General features: G+C 44.4%; 1 protein-coding gene across 1 annotated transcript in view; it reads right to left on the bottom strand.

Annotated features, from left to right (window-relative positions):
* The window catches only part of MAP2K5 (mitogen-activated protein kinase kinase 5), a 108,687-nt gene that overhangs the window by 56,117 nt on the left and 33,872 nt on the right, over window positions 1–18,698 (bottom strand). The window contains exons 9-13 of the mRNA XM_072345419.1: window positions 16,060–16,099; window positions 11,588–11,656; window positions 11,414–11,495; window positions 8,050–8,111; window positions 2,548–2,596 (exon numbers count right to left, since the gene is read on the bottom strand). Coding sequence (XP_072201520.1) covers window positions 2,548–2,596; window positions 8,050–8,111; window positions 11,414–11,495; window positions 11,588–11,656; window positions 16,060–16,099 — 302 coding nt within the window. The remainder of the gene's footprint in view (window positions 1–2,547; window positions 2,597–8,049; window positions 8,112–11,413; window positions 11,496–11,587; window positions 11,657–16,059; window positions 16,100–18,698) is intronic.

Here is an 18,698-nt window from a genome sequence, read left to right on the forward strand (position 1 = left end):
TCCGCATACGTGCGTACAAACGCCTGTTGGTACAATTAAACACAAGTGGGTAACATTTATTTCAAACATTTCTTTTAATAAGAAGGTGAGAGAAAAACGCACCAGATAAAATGCAGGCAGCCTATACTTATTCTTGAACTTAACAGATTTTGGTTTGTCTTTATGCAAACTTTGACTTTGTACGTGATTAGACTTGTTTAATTGCTAATTCTGTTTTAAATCTAAGTTAATTTCTCATTACCCTTCCATTTCTACTTCTTATCCTCTGGGGAAAAGAGCACACTTATCATTGGGACATTCTCACATCTTCCAAAGAAGCAGTGTAGGTGTTAATCTCCCACTTACGTTTGATGTGGGTGCGATGGCTACGACTACAGCTCTGCGTTTATTAATACGCACGGCTATCACCTCATTAGTTGCAAGGTACGTTTTGAAGTTAAGCTGTAATATTTGCTGAGATGTCTGATCTGGAATAAAAGACTCGCTCATTGTGTTTCCTTCACTTTAATCCATGCTCTGGTCACAAACCATCGTTTGCCACCCTGCACTGCACAGCTCCCTCGCAATGACTGCTCCTGCACCTCAGTTACCACCAGCATGGAATTCCAGACCACTTACCCCACCTGAGCATCCTGCCCACCTGCCTGATACGTGACAGCAAGGAAGAATGAGTTCTATTTTCCCCTAGTTTACCTCTGATGCATTAAAACCAATAAAGAGCTGAAGGGGATTACCACGACAGACTGGTGTTTTCCTTGCATAGCATTGCATGCAGTGACTCTCTGGTAAGACAGGAAAGCACGGGTTATGTGTGTGCACTGAAAGAAACAGGCCCCTCAGTAAACACTGTTGGGCCCTTCTGTGCATTCTGCATATTGTTCTCACCTCAGTGAACCCAGAAACAGACCAAGGCCAGAAAAATCTCAATTGTGATGGAAGACCCATTTCTGCACTTTTCTTTAGACCACAGCGAGGATCATACATAATTCATTAAAAACTCAGCACTGCTCCCTATCAAGGCAACGAAAGCCATACACAGAAGGGGAAACTTGAGGAGCAAAAATCAGGCTCAAAATCTAAACTTCCAAAAGAAACAATAAGATGTGACAGTGACAGTGCTTCTGCTTGACCACAATGCTCCTCCAAATCACACTCAGCAGGTGGCCATAGCCCTTAATGAAAAAGATTCAAGCAAAAGAAATAAAAATAAATAAATAGATTCAAACCAGCTTTTCCTTTTCAGGTGCTGTAGAAGTGTGGCAAAGGACTGTGCTGCCCAGCCTGCATGATACCCATCCACAGGTGTTCCAGCTCCTCTTTCAGTTCTTCTCATTCTGACATTTGCCGTGGCATCTAGAATGGATGTCCCCCTGCCTGGAGTAGATGGAGCTGTTAAACCTCAGCTTCTGGCAACAGGCAGGCTAATAGAGCCAGTGTTCAAACCAGCACCAGAAACTGCCTGCACCCAGCTGGCCACGGTCTCTGGGTTATTCCTGTTCTTTTAATCCAGGGACAGCCTGAGGTTAAATGCAGAAACAGCCAAAGCTTCGAGGTGGGGCAGAAACCCAATGCCTGGTGGTAATTAGGGTTTCCTATTAACTTCTTAGGCACTGCAGAACCAGACACCCCCAGAGGAAATGGTCCTCCTCACCTGTTTGGTTCCCAACCTGAACTGTTGTGCTCGTCTCCCTGCTTTACACTTCTCCTTCAATCACAACTGATGTCGGTTACTGCACGCTCCAACTGTGCACGCGGGCTGAGTGAGCAGATGGGTTAAATTAAACAGTATTGTTAGCGGCATTAGGAGCTGGAGCTGTTACTTTCAGACACTTTAGAAACATTATAAATGTAATGAGTTTCTCTTTTCCTTTTTTATTTGGGGAGAGGAGTGGGGGAGAAAGGGCTTCTTTGTTCTTTAAACAGCACTTTGCACTCTTTGTAGAGCACACTTCTTTGTTGAAAAGTTCTACTCCACCTCGGACCCTTATTATTATTATTATTTTAAATAAAATCAAGAGCAAGGAATAACCTGGGTTGTAAAAAAATAAGTTAGCTTCAGGAAGCAGAACAGGCATCAAACGGCTCGTTACGCCCAAGCAGGATTCTGTGATTATACACAACCACTGCAGAGGACAGCAGGTGACAATCTTAGAGGTGTGACACCCCATCAATGCTGGTGGATGCCATGCAAGATTTCTGAAGCATGGAAGAAGAAAACTCGACACCTATCTTCTGGTTTCACCAGTCAAGCATTTGGTGATCACTGGTGATCCTGAGAATTCCACCTGGCACCTGTTTGTAACCACAACCATTTCAGTCTCCACAAAACTCCCTTCTCCCCTTCAGGCTATTGAGAAGATGAAGGAAAACAGAAGAGAATAGCAGTAAAAATATTCAATCAGTGAGTCTGTAAGGCTAATGAATGAGATTCACTTTGTGTAACCCCACTGCAATCAGATCGGACGTCAGTTTGGTCCACTGCTCCTGTGGAAAGTGCTGTTAAAACAGGAGGGCGTTTCATCCAGAAACAGGAAATATGTTACTCACCTCTGTGCAAAATCTTCAGACTCCATAAATACGTAAGGCCTTTCACGACCTGGATTGAAGAAACAGCGACACATATTAGAGACTTTTCCCTGACTTCCCATGTTGTTTGCTCCTTTAATGCAAATGTTGAACATTTCTTCTTCAACTACACAAACTGCCTTATTTTCTTACCATTCACTGGACCAAACACGAGTCCCACTGCACCCCACAGCCCCGGAGAACACAACTGGGCCCCCTGAAGGGCGAGGAGCAGCGCAGTGCTCGGCCCTCCTCCCTTCCATCAGGGGAAGCATCAGAATGAAACGTGAAAAGCTGTTCCTCCATTACCACATCGGAGTGCCAGGAGGTGCGTTTTAATGGACATTTGTAGCACATGCATTTCAACTACAAAAGCACACATATTTCCCAAAACAACTACCCACGGTATTTCCACGGGCAGAACATCCCCATAGGTTGGGCACTGCAGGGTGCTCCCTCCGCAGGCTTTATTTCTGTCATGTAACTAACCCCCAAAGTTGCATTTTTAACATCATTCCGCGTCTCAGATTTATGTTCTGCAGGAGCCCCGAGGACTCACCAGATCCAACCAACACATTCCTGCTTGCCTTTGCTTCTAACCTGCACCACCTCAGCTCTGCCAGCCAGCCCCAGCCACAGAGCAAACCCCTTCCATAAAGTTTCTATCCACGAAATGACACCCCATCCATTTTCCCAAGACGCTCCTCCCTGTGCACCTCCAGAGCAATAAAGCATCTCTGACATTTGTGAAGTTGCAGGAGCTTTTTCAGACCGAACAACCGCATTCTTTTTGCTGTCCAAGTAAGTTGAAATGAAATCACTTCTGTTAGAGTGACCAAGCAGAAGCACTGCAGATACTGTACCGTGTGAGAGCCATTTTCAGCCCTCCTATTGGATTAAAAACCTGTCTTAAAATTCATTCTGTAACCAAGAACAATGCAAGTGGAATCTGAACCAGCCAAATAAAGATCCTGAATCTCTGGCAAAAAGCTCTAGATGGCAATTCCTCAGCGCTGTGCTCACGCCATGCCGGCTATCTCGTGGCCTCAGATGGTAATTACCTGCAACAAAAGGCCTCAGTCCAATTCTGCATGCCCCGCGGTGTGGCCTTGCTCACTTTATCCTTTCAAAAAGCAGAACGGGGGAATTCTACTCACACAGCTTTTTGACAGAAGGAGGAAAAAAGCAGCGATACAAAAAAGGTATGCAACATTCCGGGTTTCCTCCAAAGGTGAAAGAGATTTTAAGTACATCAAGCTTCTCTGATTATTAAACATATGTTTAGACTATTTAACACCCCTGGAATAATCATAACATTATTTAAAGTACGTATTCATAGGAAAAAAAAAAAACAGGAAACGTTCTGGAGGAGATGGGGGAAATCAACAGCTGTGAGTTATTATACATCTCTACAATGGAACACGCACTGAACAAGCAGTTATAAAGGCATTGCTAACCAAACTCACATTCAGACCGTCTCAGTGTTGTACAGAGGAACGAAAAGGAGGGTTTTTTTCCCTTCAAGCGAGGCTGCAAATACGCAGAAAAACCCCAAACAGGCCCCAGTGCAAAGCACCGGCATTCACCCAGCTTACGGCTGCCCACATAAGGGAAGGGCTCTACGTGTCAGACATGATTCTAAAATGGTGCTGGAACTGAGTATCTTTTGATGGAACATCCAGCAGGAATTATTGGTATTCAGCAAAGTGGGTTTTACAACAATGACTTGACAAAGCCTTGACACAAAAAGTACTTCCACCCGCTGTCAATCACTCACTCTCGTGACAGTTCAAGTGCACATCCTTTCAGGGAGAACTTCAATCAACATTAGCACTCAAAATACAGTGCACAATGTCACTGCTTCAGAAATTGAAGTGAAAATAAATGCATGAAGTGGCAAGCAAAGGTAGAAGAGATTTTACATCGGCAGACCCAAATAAATACACGGCACAAAACCAGGAGCCTGCACATCGCTTTGGGATTCCCAAGATATGCTTTTCCCATAAAAAAAACACCACAACCCAACTCCCCCCCCCGGCCCTCTGCACAAATAAGGAGCATGAAAAGACAGATTTCCCCTGCGTGCTGACACTGCCTCACTGAGACAGCCAGGATGGAGTCGGTGATGGAGTCAGATGGCTCTCCAGCATCCTGGGGAGCCAGGTCTGTTCTGCCCCTGTTGCTGTGCTATCCTGCCTCTGGAACCACAGAGCATCACCCCGAGCTCCAGCAATGCTTCCTCGCTGCAGGCTCTCCTTGCATTATTTCCAGCATTCTCACTGTCAGCTTCGGCACTCTCCCCCCAAAATAATAATTGAGAGGAGTGCATCGCACTCGACAATACATTCCTACTGCTTCAGCCTGAAAGCTGACTGTCCACCACAATTAACGTGATCACTTCTGCTGTGTGAATCAGATAACAAGAATGGAAAGCAGGCTGTGCTGTACCAACTGCATGTATGCTACATTGCATGTTCATGCCCTCTGCCAGACACTTGCAATTCACAGCGTGAGTATTTACAGCAGCACTGCACAGAAACGGGGGAGAAAGAAGGAACTGAATGCTCTCTGGGCTATGGGAAGCTGGGGCTGTCACGAAAGGGATGCATCCTGCTCAGCCCCAGCCTGTACAGATCAGGGAGGACAGAACAACCCTGAAGAGGGCTCGGGATTTAGCTGAGCACAGTGGCACGGTGCTGGCTTTGCTGTGCTGAGCAGACATGGATCTCATCCTGAACCAGCTCGTTGCTGTGAGCAGAACAACCACTTATAGGGTTATCAGCCCCGTGCTTTTCATGGAGGTTAAATCCATGTACTGAGAAAGGAAGCAAGAAAAGCATCAAATCAGAAGGGGGAATGCTGGGACACTGCTAAATGTCTCCCCATCGCTTTCCTTTGGAAATGGCTTAGCTTAGAAACTTCTACAGGTATAACAAAAAGGCAGTCTAATTAACAGATGTGCAGGTCGCACATATTATTAAGCAGCTCCAACAGACTACTGCACTGCGCGTGTCTCAGGAGAATGAAAGACAAATGACTCTGTGTAGATGGTGCAAGGAAGGTAAAAAGAAAATGCACAGGCTGAAAGAAAAATAACGCGGAAGCTCCAGATTCTGTCCACAGAACCGAGCTCCAGCTTTTGTTTGACATCCTCCTTCCCATCAGTACGTGAGCAGAAATCCTTCAGGCTCGGGGTAATCTTCACAACCTGTTCGGGGTGGGATTGTGGTACGCACACGCTATGCTTGGCAAAAGGTGCCACAACCTACGCGCCGGGCTGCTGGGCTCTGCTGAAATGTCAGGCACCAAGATGAAGGGCACTCATTTGTGGCAACGGAACGGCGCCGTTCCCGCTGCTCCTGATAAATGATGGAGCAAACAACAGCTCTCAGTGCCTCCTTCCAATAAGTCTACTATGCCAATTGAGCAAGAATTCAGCACCAGAGCAGAGGGAGCTGCCAGTGCTGGTTCAGCCTCAGTGCACACCTTCTGTTACTGGGAAGCAGGAGGAAGGGGCGAGCTCCTCTTCGGAAGCACCTGGTCCTTTGTTCACCTCTTTGCTGACCCTGTGCACTGCAGCAGCCACGGTATAGATTGCTAAAGCAGCAAATGAGAGAAGCCAAGTGTCAGCTCCCCACCTGTGTCTGGGAGCCACACTTACCAACTACCAGCTCTGTAAAGAGATGACCCTGCAAATGAACAAGTATACTTCTATACACATATATATTTCTACTCATATTTATGTATTTACTGAAGACATAAAAGATGGGGCTGAAGCACCACTGCTAGGGAGAAGTGAAGAACAGGAAGAGAACATCTGCAGCACACCAAGCTGGGTGGGCTGGGGAGACGGGAGGGAGACAAAAATCATTAAAGAAATGACAAAGTACGTTAGTGTGGATGTATTAATTACACAGTATGAAGTGAGATAAGGAAAAGGATTTGAATAAATGCTCGAAGGCCCATCCCAGCATTATTACACAATAGTACACATGCTACTCGGCATCAGGAATATGATACCATGAGCAACTCACCATCCGTCGCTTCATGGGGAAGAAAAGATGAAACGTTTTTACTCTGAACTAAAGGTGAAAAGCATTCAAATTCCATAAGAAACTGCTAGGCTATCTAATGAGCAGATTTGAAGCTACTTAGAGGAAACAGCATCAGAGAAGGATGTTCATCACTCTGGGCAGGCCACACAAATTAAGAGAAAGTAGAGCTGTGAATTACAATGAACAGAGACTAAATAGCTGCCTGTGTTGGATTAAAGGATTTAAATTGTCAGCTTGATGTATAATGAATGTGAAAACCCAGCACTTAATTAAATGGCACACGATAGAATAACTTTGTTATGCTTTAAACTGCTTAAGTTATCAAAGTATTCCTTATATTTAGCAATTGTTTAGCAGCATCTCTCCCTTGTGAGATCCACTAAGACAGTGGTCAATTACACACTGTTCAGCCTTGGTTAAAAAAAAAGAAAAAAGAAAAAAGAAAAAAGACTTCTTATTTTCCTTTCCCTTTTTTTGTTCCATAATCCCCATTTTCAGTCACAGCTGGTGAGTTTCTAGCAACACAAAGTCACAGGATGCTACTGAGACACAATGGTGGCATGCCAGTGGTGCAAGGAGCTCACCAACAGCCCCTTGCTACCAAACAGGCACGTGGGGCTGATGGATCCCAGGCAGATCCTTGCTCAGCCCAAAACAGCAGCGGAGCAACCGCAGAATCCCTGCTGCCTTATTGCCATAAGCAGTTCAGCCACCACAGTGGGAAGACAGAAAACACACTCTACCACTGCACCCTGGTATCAGGAACTGGTGCCATTTTTCAACCCCAAATCTCACTGTTTTCAACCAAAACTCATGGTGTTACTTGGTGCAGAGTGGGGATGGACAGAATGGGAATGGCACACACGGTCTGCAGAAGTGGCCAAAAGGGATCAATGCCTGGCTGAGGGCAGGGCTGCAGAATTGATTTTTTTTAGGAAGCCGCACAGCCCAGAAGGACACAAAAAGGTAAATTAAAGGAGGATAAGAGGACTGCTCCATCCCAGAAAGGTGATATCAAGAAGCAGAGCCACACAGATCTCCAGTAAAACATGTTTTCTTTTCCTCATCCCATTCGATTTATCACATCCTCTTACATTCCCTGAGCCTTCAGCAACACGGGCACTGGTCACACAATGGGATGATTTCCTTCACGCCACTTTGGCCCATCAAAACCTTTACAGCAGCAAATTAGCTCCATCTGTGTGTGCCTATGACCTCAACTCCAGAGGCAGCAGAGCTCTCTGCCCTCAGGGCTGCATCCTTGGGTATGGGTAGGGTGGGTAGGAGGAGTGACAGAGGATGGATCCCTCCCTTTGCATAGGGGCAACAAGGATGAAGGTTAAGGAGATAACTCAGCGTCCCCAAGGAGATCAGGGTGTGTTACACGCACAACCAAAAACAGAGAGAAAAATAAGCAAAGGATACTTACAGCTACTGCTATTCTTCCCAGTACGTGCTCTGGAATTTTTCTATAAACATCCAAAGAACCCCCTGCAGGGACAAACAAAATGCACTTAGGTAATACAAAATGAAATACTGCCCTAGATTTGAAGTCACAAGGGCTTTCTGCGCCTTGGTTATTAATAAAAACACCACCAATGATATAACAATAACTGTGTCAGAAATAACTGACCTTAAAAATCTGCCAAACTCTGGATAATCACATGAAACACCATTCGGTTCTCTGTTCACCCATGTTACTCATCTCTGTACGTAGCATTAATGCTAAAACACCTTTTGGAAAACCTCCCAGCCAGAGGATACGATATTGAAACTGGAGAACTCAAAACCACTGTGTAGGTTCTCAGGGACTGACAAAGCCACAGTAACAAGCCAAAGTGGATTTCAGAGCCAAAAGTATTCTGCCTGTCCTCAAAACCAGATGCCAGTATAACTCAGTGCAAAGCTTAAATCCATACTTAAAGTCAGCTTCTTTGTGGTGATCAGAGCAGTGAGTTGGGCTGAGCCTTGCAAACTGTCTTCACTGATGTCTAAAACATGAGGAACTCCTGGGCAAGCAAATAAGTTTTGCCAGAAAGCTCCAGTATGGGATACAACTTCTTATTTGGCACAGAAACATCCATCAGCATCAGATTCTTGTGGAGAAAGCAAGAAATCCAAGTCATGGTCCCAACGACACCCCCCAAAACTGAGAAAGATTGTTTCCTCATCTTCCACATAAGAAATACAAGACCAAACTAGAGTTAAAAATTGTCCCTGGGATGAAATACAAATTCTTAGCTAAAGGAGCAAATCTAAAATTGAGAATTAAAAACACGCAAGTAGAACAGGGACAAGCAAATTACATGCAGAATGTATGACACTTAGCTTGCAAGAATGTCTAGGCTTACTCCAGGCTAAAGGTTCTCAGAAGTGCTTAGCACTGATCCAACTGCTCTCAGCGTACACTATGGATTGCACTGATGTCACCAATGGGAAAAGAGTTGGGCCAGTACTCAGCAGTCAGGAAAGCTGCACCTTGCACTTTGCTTATGGTTCCGTTTTTAGAAGTTAAACCCATTTAATTCCGAAACGCTGCAATGCAAAGAAGTCACAAGGCCCTTATTCCAGCCTTTACTCTTAACACTTTTTAATTCTAATGATCCTTTTCCCTTTTTACAAGTAAATGTAGATAGAATAAACAGAATGAAGAGGCAGCAGCACCACCACACAGCTGCTGTTGATTATGAGAGCCAAACAGAAGGCCATGCTCAGCATTAACAGCAACCACCTAACCTTCTGACTTATCCTTCTGTTCTGGATTAAAAGACCTGCTCTCACACACCAAGCTGCTAGGTGCTGCTGTTAGGGCTGCTGTTAAGGGTGGTGCAGTACAACAAGTTTGCAAGCAGCTGGGGAAATGTGCCAACTTCTCTGTGGAGAAAAAAATAACTTAGAGGGAATAAACAGTGTGGACCAGATTTCCAAACCCAAATCTACGCACAGGTATCCGTGCAGGCTGACAGCCTGCAGGTCCCTCTGCTTCTACAGGGACTTTAGTGGGTGCTCAGCAGTTTGAAGGTAAAGAGGCAGTGGCATAGGTAAAAGACAATGGCGCGTTTCAGCACCTTCATTTACAAGAACATCGGCTCTATTGCAGACAGGAAGATCAAGAAACCTCATTTCATGTCTCTATTGATCTTTAGGATCACTTGGCAGGTGGAAGGGCAATCCGGGCCAGTTCAGCCTCTTGTCTTCACCTGCATCCTCACCCATCACAATCGAAGGCCTGGGAAAGGAAAACAATTGGCAAGACCCCTTTATTTGCATTTTGCTCTTCCTTTAAATGATTGCTGTTGCTTTCTGCCAGAAGGGGTGCACAACACGAGGCAGATCAGAGGTCATCTCCAGTATAATTCCAAATAATTTCTGTGCGGTCAGTAAACACCGCCGTCGTGCAACATCACAAGGGATGCATGCCCTAAAGGCTTAAATATTTCCAAACAAGAATTCGGAACTGCAAGCATTTATGTCCATCATATTTAAGAGTCTCTGAATTAGCAGCACACGCGCTCCAGGCAGACACATGCTTTGGCACGAGCAGCTGCTTCCTTCCTGCATGTGATACTGCGTGCAAATCTTGCAGTTGCAAGAACAGAAAAGAGAAGTGGTGAATGGTCACTGAGAACACCCACAGATCTAAGTTGTAGGCTTTGCTGAATGAATATAATACTTTTTTCATCAAGTCTTGCAAATAGGGAAAATCTAAGAGAATAAAATGTTTGGGAAGGGGACACAACACCCACTGGAACAGAGGCTGTAAGTGCAAAGAGGGAAATAACAGTAGTAAGAGATCATTTTAACAGGAAGGAAACAAAATGCAGCATAAAACCCTACAGGGCCTTATCTGAGCTCCCCATCAGAAAGACAGTAACTGCTTAACAGTACTTAATGGCACACACTTGGCTTGGGAATTTTTTTTTCCTGTCAGACAGCCCTTCCTCTGTAGTAAATCATGGGCGAGATCCTCGCTTCTTCATATGAAGCTTAACTGAACCTTCGTGCATAGCCTGGGTAGGGCAGCAAATGCCAGCTCAGGGGGAAGGTCTGCAGTTACACACATAGGAACACACAGCTGGGAGCAAAGCAGTGCTGCTGCACCACACACCATGGCTGTGTCTGCCATGAGACACTCTCAGGATTGGTACACAGAGGGCAGCAATGATTGCAAGCTGCCATCAGCAGCGTGCTTCTGCCTTTGGTGCAAGAATGCAACCTTCCAAAGCACACGAGGTTGCAGGGGCAAACTGCAGGGACGGGGATGGGAGAGATGAGAGCACGCTCAGAAACAAACTTGGTGCAGCGCTGCTCAACAGCTGCGTTGGAAAATAATTCCTTGCTTTGCAATTAAGAACCGATTTCCACTGGCAACGCACAGGACATTGGGTTAATAGATTTCTTTAAAAGAAAATCTGTTTTGGCTATCAAAACATTAAAAGTGAGGAACAGCTGTTTCGTCAGCGAGGACAGATTGTATGGAAGACTCGAATATCAAACCACAAATTAAGCCAGCATTTATTTCTCTTCTATTTACATTTTCAATAAAAGTAAGTGAAATTGCATTCAGGAAAATACAGCACAGCACCGAGCAGAACACACAGCCCACAAGAACCCATTTAAAAACAAAACTAGCTGCAAAGTTCTCAATATTTTACTCGATGTTTCAAAGTCGTAACACTGCACCTTGCTCCATTTGGGAAAGCACATCTACCTTTATGTGCTTTGTCACATTTATATGCTTAGTAATTAAAAGCACGCTAAATAGATTAAAAAAACCCAACAGGACAACTCACCATCCATGAACTCTGTACACAAAGAAATCCGGTTTTCTACGAAAAAAGCACCATAAAATCCTATGATATACGACGAGTCACACTAGAAAAAGAAAGGCAAAAAGAAGCTTGTTGGAACACTTTCTATAGGACGATGATAAGCAAGAGTAATTAAAAGGAGTAAAAAATCTGCACCTTATAGAGAATCTCCAACTCTGACATGATCTGTTTCTGGAGCTCCAGCGTGATATCCAAGGGTATGACCTGAAACACAAACATCAAACACATGTTTAGCTCTGCCGTGGAAGCGAAGGACTCAACACAAAACAGAAGGTGTTTATTAATGAACCACATGTGAGAAAAGGAATGGTCTTGTAAGTAAATTCTGGAATGCTGTGACCTCAATGAGGTGCTGATTTTAAGCAAGGGCCAAACAAGCACTGCAGTATCAAAGGCAGATCTGAATGATGCAACAGTGCCCTAAAGGGATGTTCAGAGCCACCTCCTGCTGCCACTCCTACAGTTACAGGCTTGCATTTTTCCCTCTTTCTAACATAAATTATCATCATTGTACATTTATTCTTCTATTTTATGAAACATTAAAAAAAAAATTAAATATACAGAATAAATGCAGATGGCAGCAGATGGCACAGATGCTTCCAGGTGAGCATCGCTAAAGCACTCCTCAGAATGACTACAAACAGCCCAACTAAGCAGATCAAAGCAGGCATTCATTGCCAGAGTCATCCGCTCCTCCCATCCATGCCCTCACTTCTCATTGCTTCGAGGCTGACAGCAGGACCTTCCCAAACATGCACGCTCACTGCAGAGCATTGATAACCCATAAACCATAACTCTGTTATGACCTCATTTCTTCAATCTTTTCACCTGAATTTTTAAGAGAACAGGAAATATCAAAATTCAGACCACAAAACTTCCTCCCACCTTCTCCAGAAGCCATCAGAGAAGACCAGCCCAGCCTTGGAAGTACTGAAAAGTTGACTTTTAAAACCAATCTATTTCATGATTACTGGAGACTTTCAGGCTTAATTCTCAAGTGCTACCATATAAATCAAAAGGACCCCGAATGCATTCAGCCAGGCTCAGCCTCCTACCACAGGATATTCCACAGCTACAAATATTAAGCTCAAGGAAAACCAATAGAGTCCACTTGCAGAATTAACAGACACAGGCTGCACGTACCGCTGACGAAACCAAATGCGTAGAGAGCAATTCCAAACACATTCTACTGCATTCTGTCTAACAGAACAAACAATACTCTGCTTCTATCAGGAGTTTGCTTTAGGGTTATTTATACAAGCTGTCACTAAACTAAATTGTAAGTGTAATACAGGGCTGCCGAGAAATGTTTAACACACTTGTCTAGATCAATAATCATTTGCCAACAATATTCACTTACATTTTTCTAGCGTGAAAAACTTAGAATAATTTGCTGGTATCCCACTAGTTTTACCCACTGAATACTAACAGAACTTAATCTGTCAACTGGATAAACACAAATTTTATCTCACTGAATTGCACTCAATGAGAGATTTCCCAGGCTCATTCACCACCCCATGTGATGGCTGGTTACCGTCACCAGCGTCAAACACACCACTGGAATACAACAAACCAAGAGCTGGCACGAAGGAAAGCCTCTGGCTGGTTGCGTTAATCATAACTGCACCCAGAACCTGCGTTCCAATAGCGGTGCTAATTTGGAGGAGTGGAGCTCCCAGCTTACAGTGCGATGGATACCGTAGGGTAGAGCCCACAAAAACCCACTGCACTAATCTGGTGTTAACATTCCCACGGAGTACACTGGGGAGTCCACCTAAACACATGTGGTTTGCATGACTTACAAAAGCAGAGACATCCACCTGGTGGCAAGGTTGGAGGAACCTTAAATTATTTGTGGCACTGAAATGGGGGCAGAAAGAAGGAACAAAGTTCACACAGCACTGCTTTAACCTACACTTGCAAACTTCACTGCCATCCTCTTTCTGCATCATTTCCTAGCATGCCTAGAAAAGGAAAAAAGGCTCCTCAAACCCATCACTGCTGAGAAAGAAGCCTTAAATACAGATCTGGTTACAACTCCCACCATCATAGCACTGGTAAGCAAATGAGATGCGGCACTAAGCAAATCTCCAAAAGGCACCTGCAGAAATAACCCTTCAGCAAAAAGGTGACTTTGTGGTTTTCTCTGGATTACCAAGAGAAGCTGAGCTCACACAGAACCTCTTACAGTGGGAGGAGCTGGGTTGGATGGGCCCTAACATGAGGGAACCCAACACAGCCACCATTCCAATTGAAAAGGGTTAACTCCTGCAGGAGAAATACCTGAACATATTTCCTCTGGTCGCCACTACACCTCCAGGACAAATAAGGATGAGTTGTCAAGTTAAATACAAGCAGCCAAGTGACTGAATTATAATTTACTCTGTGCTCAATTTAAATTAGTGTGAGGCTATTAAAATATACAGTATAAATACGGCAATTCATCACAAGCTGTCATGGATGACTTCATCTATTTGCTGGAGTGGCATACGTTCCACTAAAGGGAACGAGAGCAAAATCACAGGTCAAATTAAGCTGCTATTCTGTTTTAATTCACTTATTTAATCTGTGGCGACATAATTGTCTTTTACAGTATGTACAACTCCAAGGAAATTTGGGAGTATTGTAGTCAGTATACAGATGATTAATCAAATGGTCCATTTAAATGCTAGCTTAAGAGCAGGAGAAGCTAAAAGCAGGTGAAGAACAGCACTCAGCCCACACACGCTCACATTTCTCCTTTGGATTTTTCCTTCTTGCTAGAAAAAAAGCTATGTTTGAAAATCTATGAAATCTTTTGCACGCTGCCTACCTGTAGAGCGTATACAAAATATGCAACGGCAAAGATGGCTTTGGCTAAAATATAGATATTACCATTATTTTGGTCTATAATACAGACATTGGCATCACTCTGTTTGCCTGTTCCAATATATTTGCAAGATTAACCAGCAGCTGACAGCATTTCCATCAACAGGTTTCCAGGATGATGCCGTGTCCTATCAGACCTGCGTTGATCCTGGCACAGCTCCCCTCTTGTTGCTGGCTGTGCTGAGCCATGGATGTACTCACCAAGTTTATTAATAGAGCAAAGCAGCATGATCACTGCCATAGCAGGTTTCCTGACCTCCAGCCCGCGAGCATCTTGTTTTAACTATAAGAATACACACACGCTGCTGCAGTATCATCTCCAAAACACAACCGACAGTGATGGGACCACCTCGGGCAGTACCTGCACGCAGAATTCCACTTCCCAAATCTTCACGATGCTAATTAACCAGGAGGACCAACCCAACCCTTGGACTCAAAGGGAAACAAGAAGGTGAAATTGCGGGGGAAAGGCTTTTTTTTTTTTTTTTTGCCACAGGGAGGTGATTTCAATTAACCTTGCAAAGGTTGAACTCATTTCCCCTCCTGCCGGCACCATTTTGCTCCCACTCCTCCACCTCCCTGCAGCTGCCTCCGGGGCAGCCCCAGCACGGCCCACAGTGGGCAGCGGGGGCACAGGGGGACACCAGGGAAACACAGCATCCGGAGGGAGAGCTTCCTTAGTTCTGCATTGGAATTTGTAACAAAAGTACATTTTCTGCATTTTTGTGCTTATTGCCGTTTGCAGGACTCCTGCTCGTGATAACAGATACCACTTGGAAAGACTTTTTCAAGTGATATTTGCATTCCGTGCAACCAAAAGTTATTCAAATTGCAATAGCTGTATTTTCAACATGCAGAGTACGAGCTCAGACCTGGTAGTAAGTGCTTGCTTTTACTCAACTCATAGCAAAGTTGAAAGCAACTCTGCTTTCAGAGCAAAAGGTCTGATGTGATCCTCAGGACAAAGCAGCACTGATAGTACCTCTGCAAGGACTGACATCAATCCTTTTTTCTATAGTTTAATTGCATTAACAGTCCAACCTTAAGTCACATAGAGGTTGGCAGGCTGCAGTCATTGGAGCATTACTGGTTTGCCACAGCTTTAACTGAACTTCAGAGAGGTCTGCTACTCACCCGACCAAACAATACCACCACAGTACACAGCTTTGCTGCTAAGAGCACTAACAGAAAAAATAGTTAAGGTAAATACACACATTCAGCTGTATGAAAGGAGCTGCAGGGGAGAGGAAGAACGTGACCATAAGTAAACCTGCTAAAGCCACAGAATCTCGCAGGAACACAGAGCACAATCCTTAAGAAAACAGACATCCTCTTCATTTAAAAATGAGGTTGCAGAGAACGCTCAAGAAAACAGCCCTGGGGACACCGTGGCATTAGCAGAGCCACAGTGCTGACACTCAGTGACCTCTGCATCCCTTTCTGTTACACCTGACCTGAGAAGATCCCTCCTTGCTGTGCCCACACTTCATGCAGCTGATGGTACCCCCAAGGTGCCAGGGCAGCTCTGCAGTCCCTACAGGGCAAGAGTGGGAGAGTTCTGTGCCCATCAGGGTTCTTGTACTGCAGTCTGCCTGCGTAAACAATGGGGACGTGAATGCTACAAAGCAAACAATCTACAAAGTGCAAAGCAAACCAAGTGCAAATGGTAAGGGATGGAAACCCAGGTCAAGAAATAATGGAGAGAAAAAGAGAGAAAGAAAATTACGGTAATATCTTACCTTTACTGCCAGGATTTTTCCACTAGGGACATGGTAGGCCCTGCGCGAGGGAAAACATTAAATAACTCAAGATGACATAAAATTATCTCCATACATATGTGCAACATGTATACACTAACTTCACAGAAAGAAGACTTGCTGCCACTACTTTTCACTTCAAACCAATTTCCATAGAGTATTTCTCAAGGCAGACAGCACTGAAAGCAATTGCTCTGCAGAACGTACCTACAATGAAACTGCTGAGTAGCTGTGTTTTGTTTCATATCTGCACGCTTTACATGCAATCTATACATGGCAGACTTTGGCACAGAGTAACAGCAAGCTTCAACTGCCAATTTATTCAGTGAGATGCACAGCTGCATCAGTGAGATGCACAGTTGCATCACCACACTGATGCAAAACAAGGGGTGTCCAACTCTTCACCACAACCTAAGGACCTGCAGAAGATATGTGTGAAAGGAACTTTCTGCACTCACAGTTATCAGCACTAGTGACTCACGTATTCCTTACCTAAGAGAAAGGTACAAGGGGAAAAAAAAGGCCACTGAAAATCCAATGGAACTTTGCATACAAGCTAAACTGATTAAGCTTTTCCCCTTCACTGGCTTTAATGCCTCATACCATTTTCATGGCGCTCTAAATCTGTGTCATATCTGTGGCTCTAACATGGACCAATGACAATATTTGAGCACTGTATGCCTCCAGCAATGACTGCTCCATACAAAGTCATACGTGGTACAGAGTGCTGGATCCCATTTATGACCCAGTGCTTCCAGAATTACCATTAATAGCTCAGAAGTTTCTGAAAACTTCCCCTCTGATTTGGAACTCCTGGATAAACGCTGGTGGAAGCGAGTGCCATCAGCTTGTAGGAACACACGTGGTTCATAAAGAGCATCAGAAATCAGTGTTACCAAATGTCAGCGTAAGCACAAACAGCAAAACCCTGGGTGAAGCTCTGGGAGCGGCGGCTGAGCGCATAATCGATGCATCAAGGGGAGGAATCAACAGCAGCAAAACATTACGGACTTCAGATCAGCAGAAATGATAAGAAAATGAACAGGTTGAGATGGTGTGCTTAGCGTCTGCTGGCTTCATACGCACTGCGCCGGGCAGTTTGGCAACTTAATTAGCTTGTCAAGAAAGCCGATCTTTTTTCCATGAGAGAGATCTCCTGTTTCCAAGTGAATTAAAAGGGAAGACTTGATTATTTAATTATGATGCACGCTAATTCATCCGTGGAAGTTTGGGTTAAATTTCCAGCAGAGGGCAGATACCTGGTTTGGTTTACAGAGCATTGACAGTACCAATTTAACATTTAATTATCACTGAGAATTGGATCACAAAGGAGATGCCATGCCCATGGGTACAGCGTGTCCGTTGGCTCTGAGAATGGCATGCTACCTGGGAGGAAGGGAATTTGTTTACTCCGGGCTGATATGGCATCTCAATTGTCCTGACCTTCCCCAACACAATAACTGCAAAGTGATTAATGGACTCTGAATGGGAGCTTTGGTTACACCAAAAGACAACCGTACACCTCTGTAGTGTTTTAATTAACAGCTAGCACTTCAAATTAGTCTGTAGTTGCTGCAGTAATTACCTGTTCCAATGAGTGTGTAGGGAAAACGCTTTTGTTAGATATTATGTAGAACCGTACATTGGAATTGATCATTTTGGTTATAGTTGGAACAGCTGAAACCTGAAGACTGAGCATATCCGCGGCTTCAGAAGGATAAAACATAAAATCCCTCAGAATAATGCACACAGCATGAAGAGAATCACGCTCTTTGTGCACACTGGACCCATCAAAAATCCTATGACTGTCTATTATGAGAGTAAACTAACATTCGTACTCTATAAATAACATGAAGTCTCATCTCAAGGGTCAACTCTTCCTGATTTCAGTGTCACCTCCAGAGGTATGTAAACAAGCTCATCATTGTAGAGCCAGATCATTAGACAAAGCAAAACAGCACAGTGCAGAGGTTTCCCAGCAGTAGTGCACATCTCAGTGAACACACTTAAAACCTTCCAGGATGGAAGGCAAATGATGTCACCTAATAAACAGCTACAACAACTCCTCTTGCTAGGAATGCACCTGAGCGGTGCCTGACAGCCAAGACAAGTGGGAGACAGAGATGAGGGAAAACAGTTGCTAAATAACTGCTGAATAACTTCAAGGCAAAAATAAAGAACAGAAATTAAATGCATTGAATGCTTTGCAAACTATTGGTTCCTCATGTTTGGAAGTATGTTTTGGTTTTTGTCCTGTACAGAAATGGGACAAAAACTGCACATGATTGAGTATTGCCAAGTGAGAGAAGTGATGGGCAACATGGTGGAAAGGAGGAAATGCGGGTGCATCCCTCTATGTGTTAGCAGCTGGAGCTGCAACCAAGCTGTGAGATCGCTGTTTCACTAAGGGTGAACCTGTAAAAACTCAGCCCAATAATTTCAGGTTGGATATTAGTGAAAATGTCTCTTCAAAAGAGTGGCTGGGCACTGGCATAGGCTGCCCAGGGAAGGGGGGGTGTCACTATCCCTGGAGGTGATCCGGAGTTGTGGGGATGTGGCACTGAGGGTCAGTGGGCACAGTGGGGTGGGCTGGGATTGGACTTGAGGATCTTTTCTAACCA

The sequence above is a fragment of the Excalfactoria chinensis genome, chromosome 10 (assembly GCF_039878825.1).
Source record: "Excalfactoria chinensis isolate bCotChi1 chromosome 10, bCotChi1.hap2, whole genome shotgun sequence".
NCBI lineage: Eukaryota > Metazoa > Chordata > Aves > Galliformes > Phasianidae > Excalfactoria > Excalfactoria chinensis.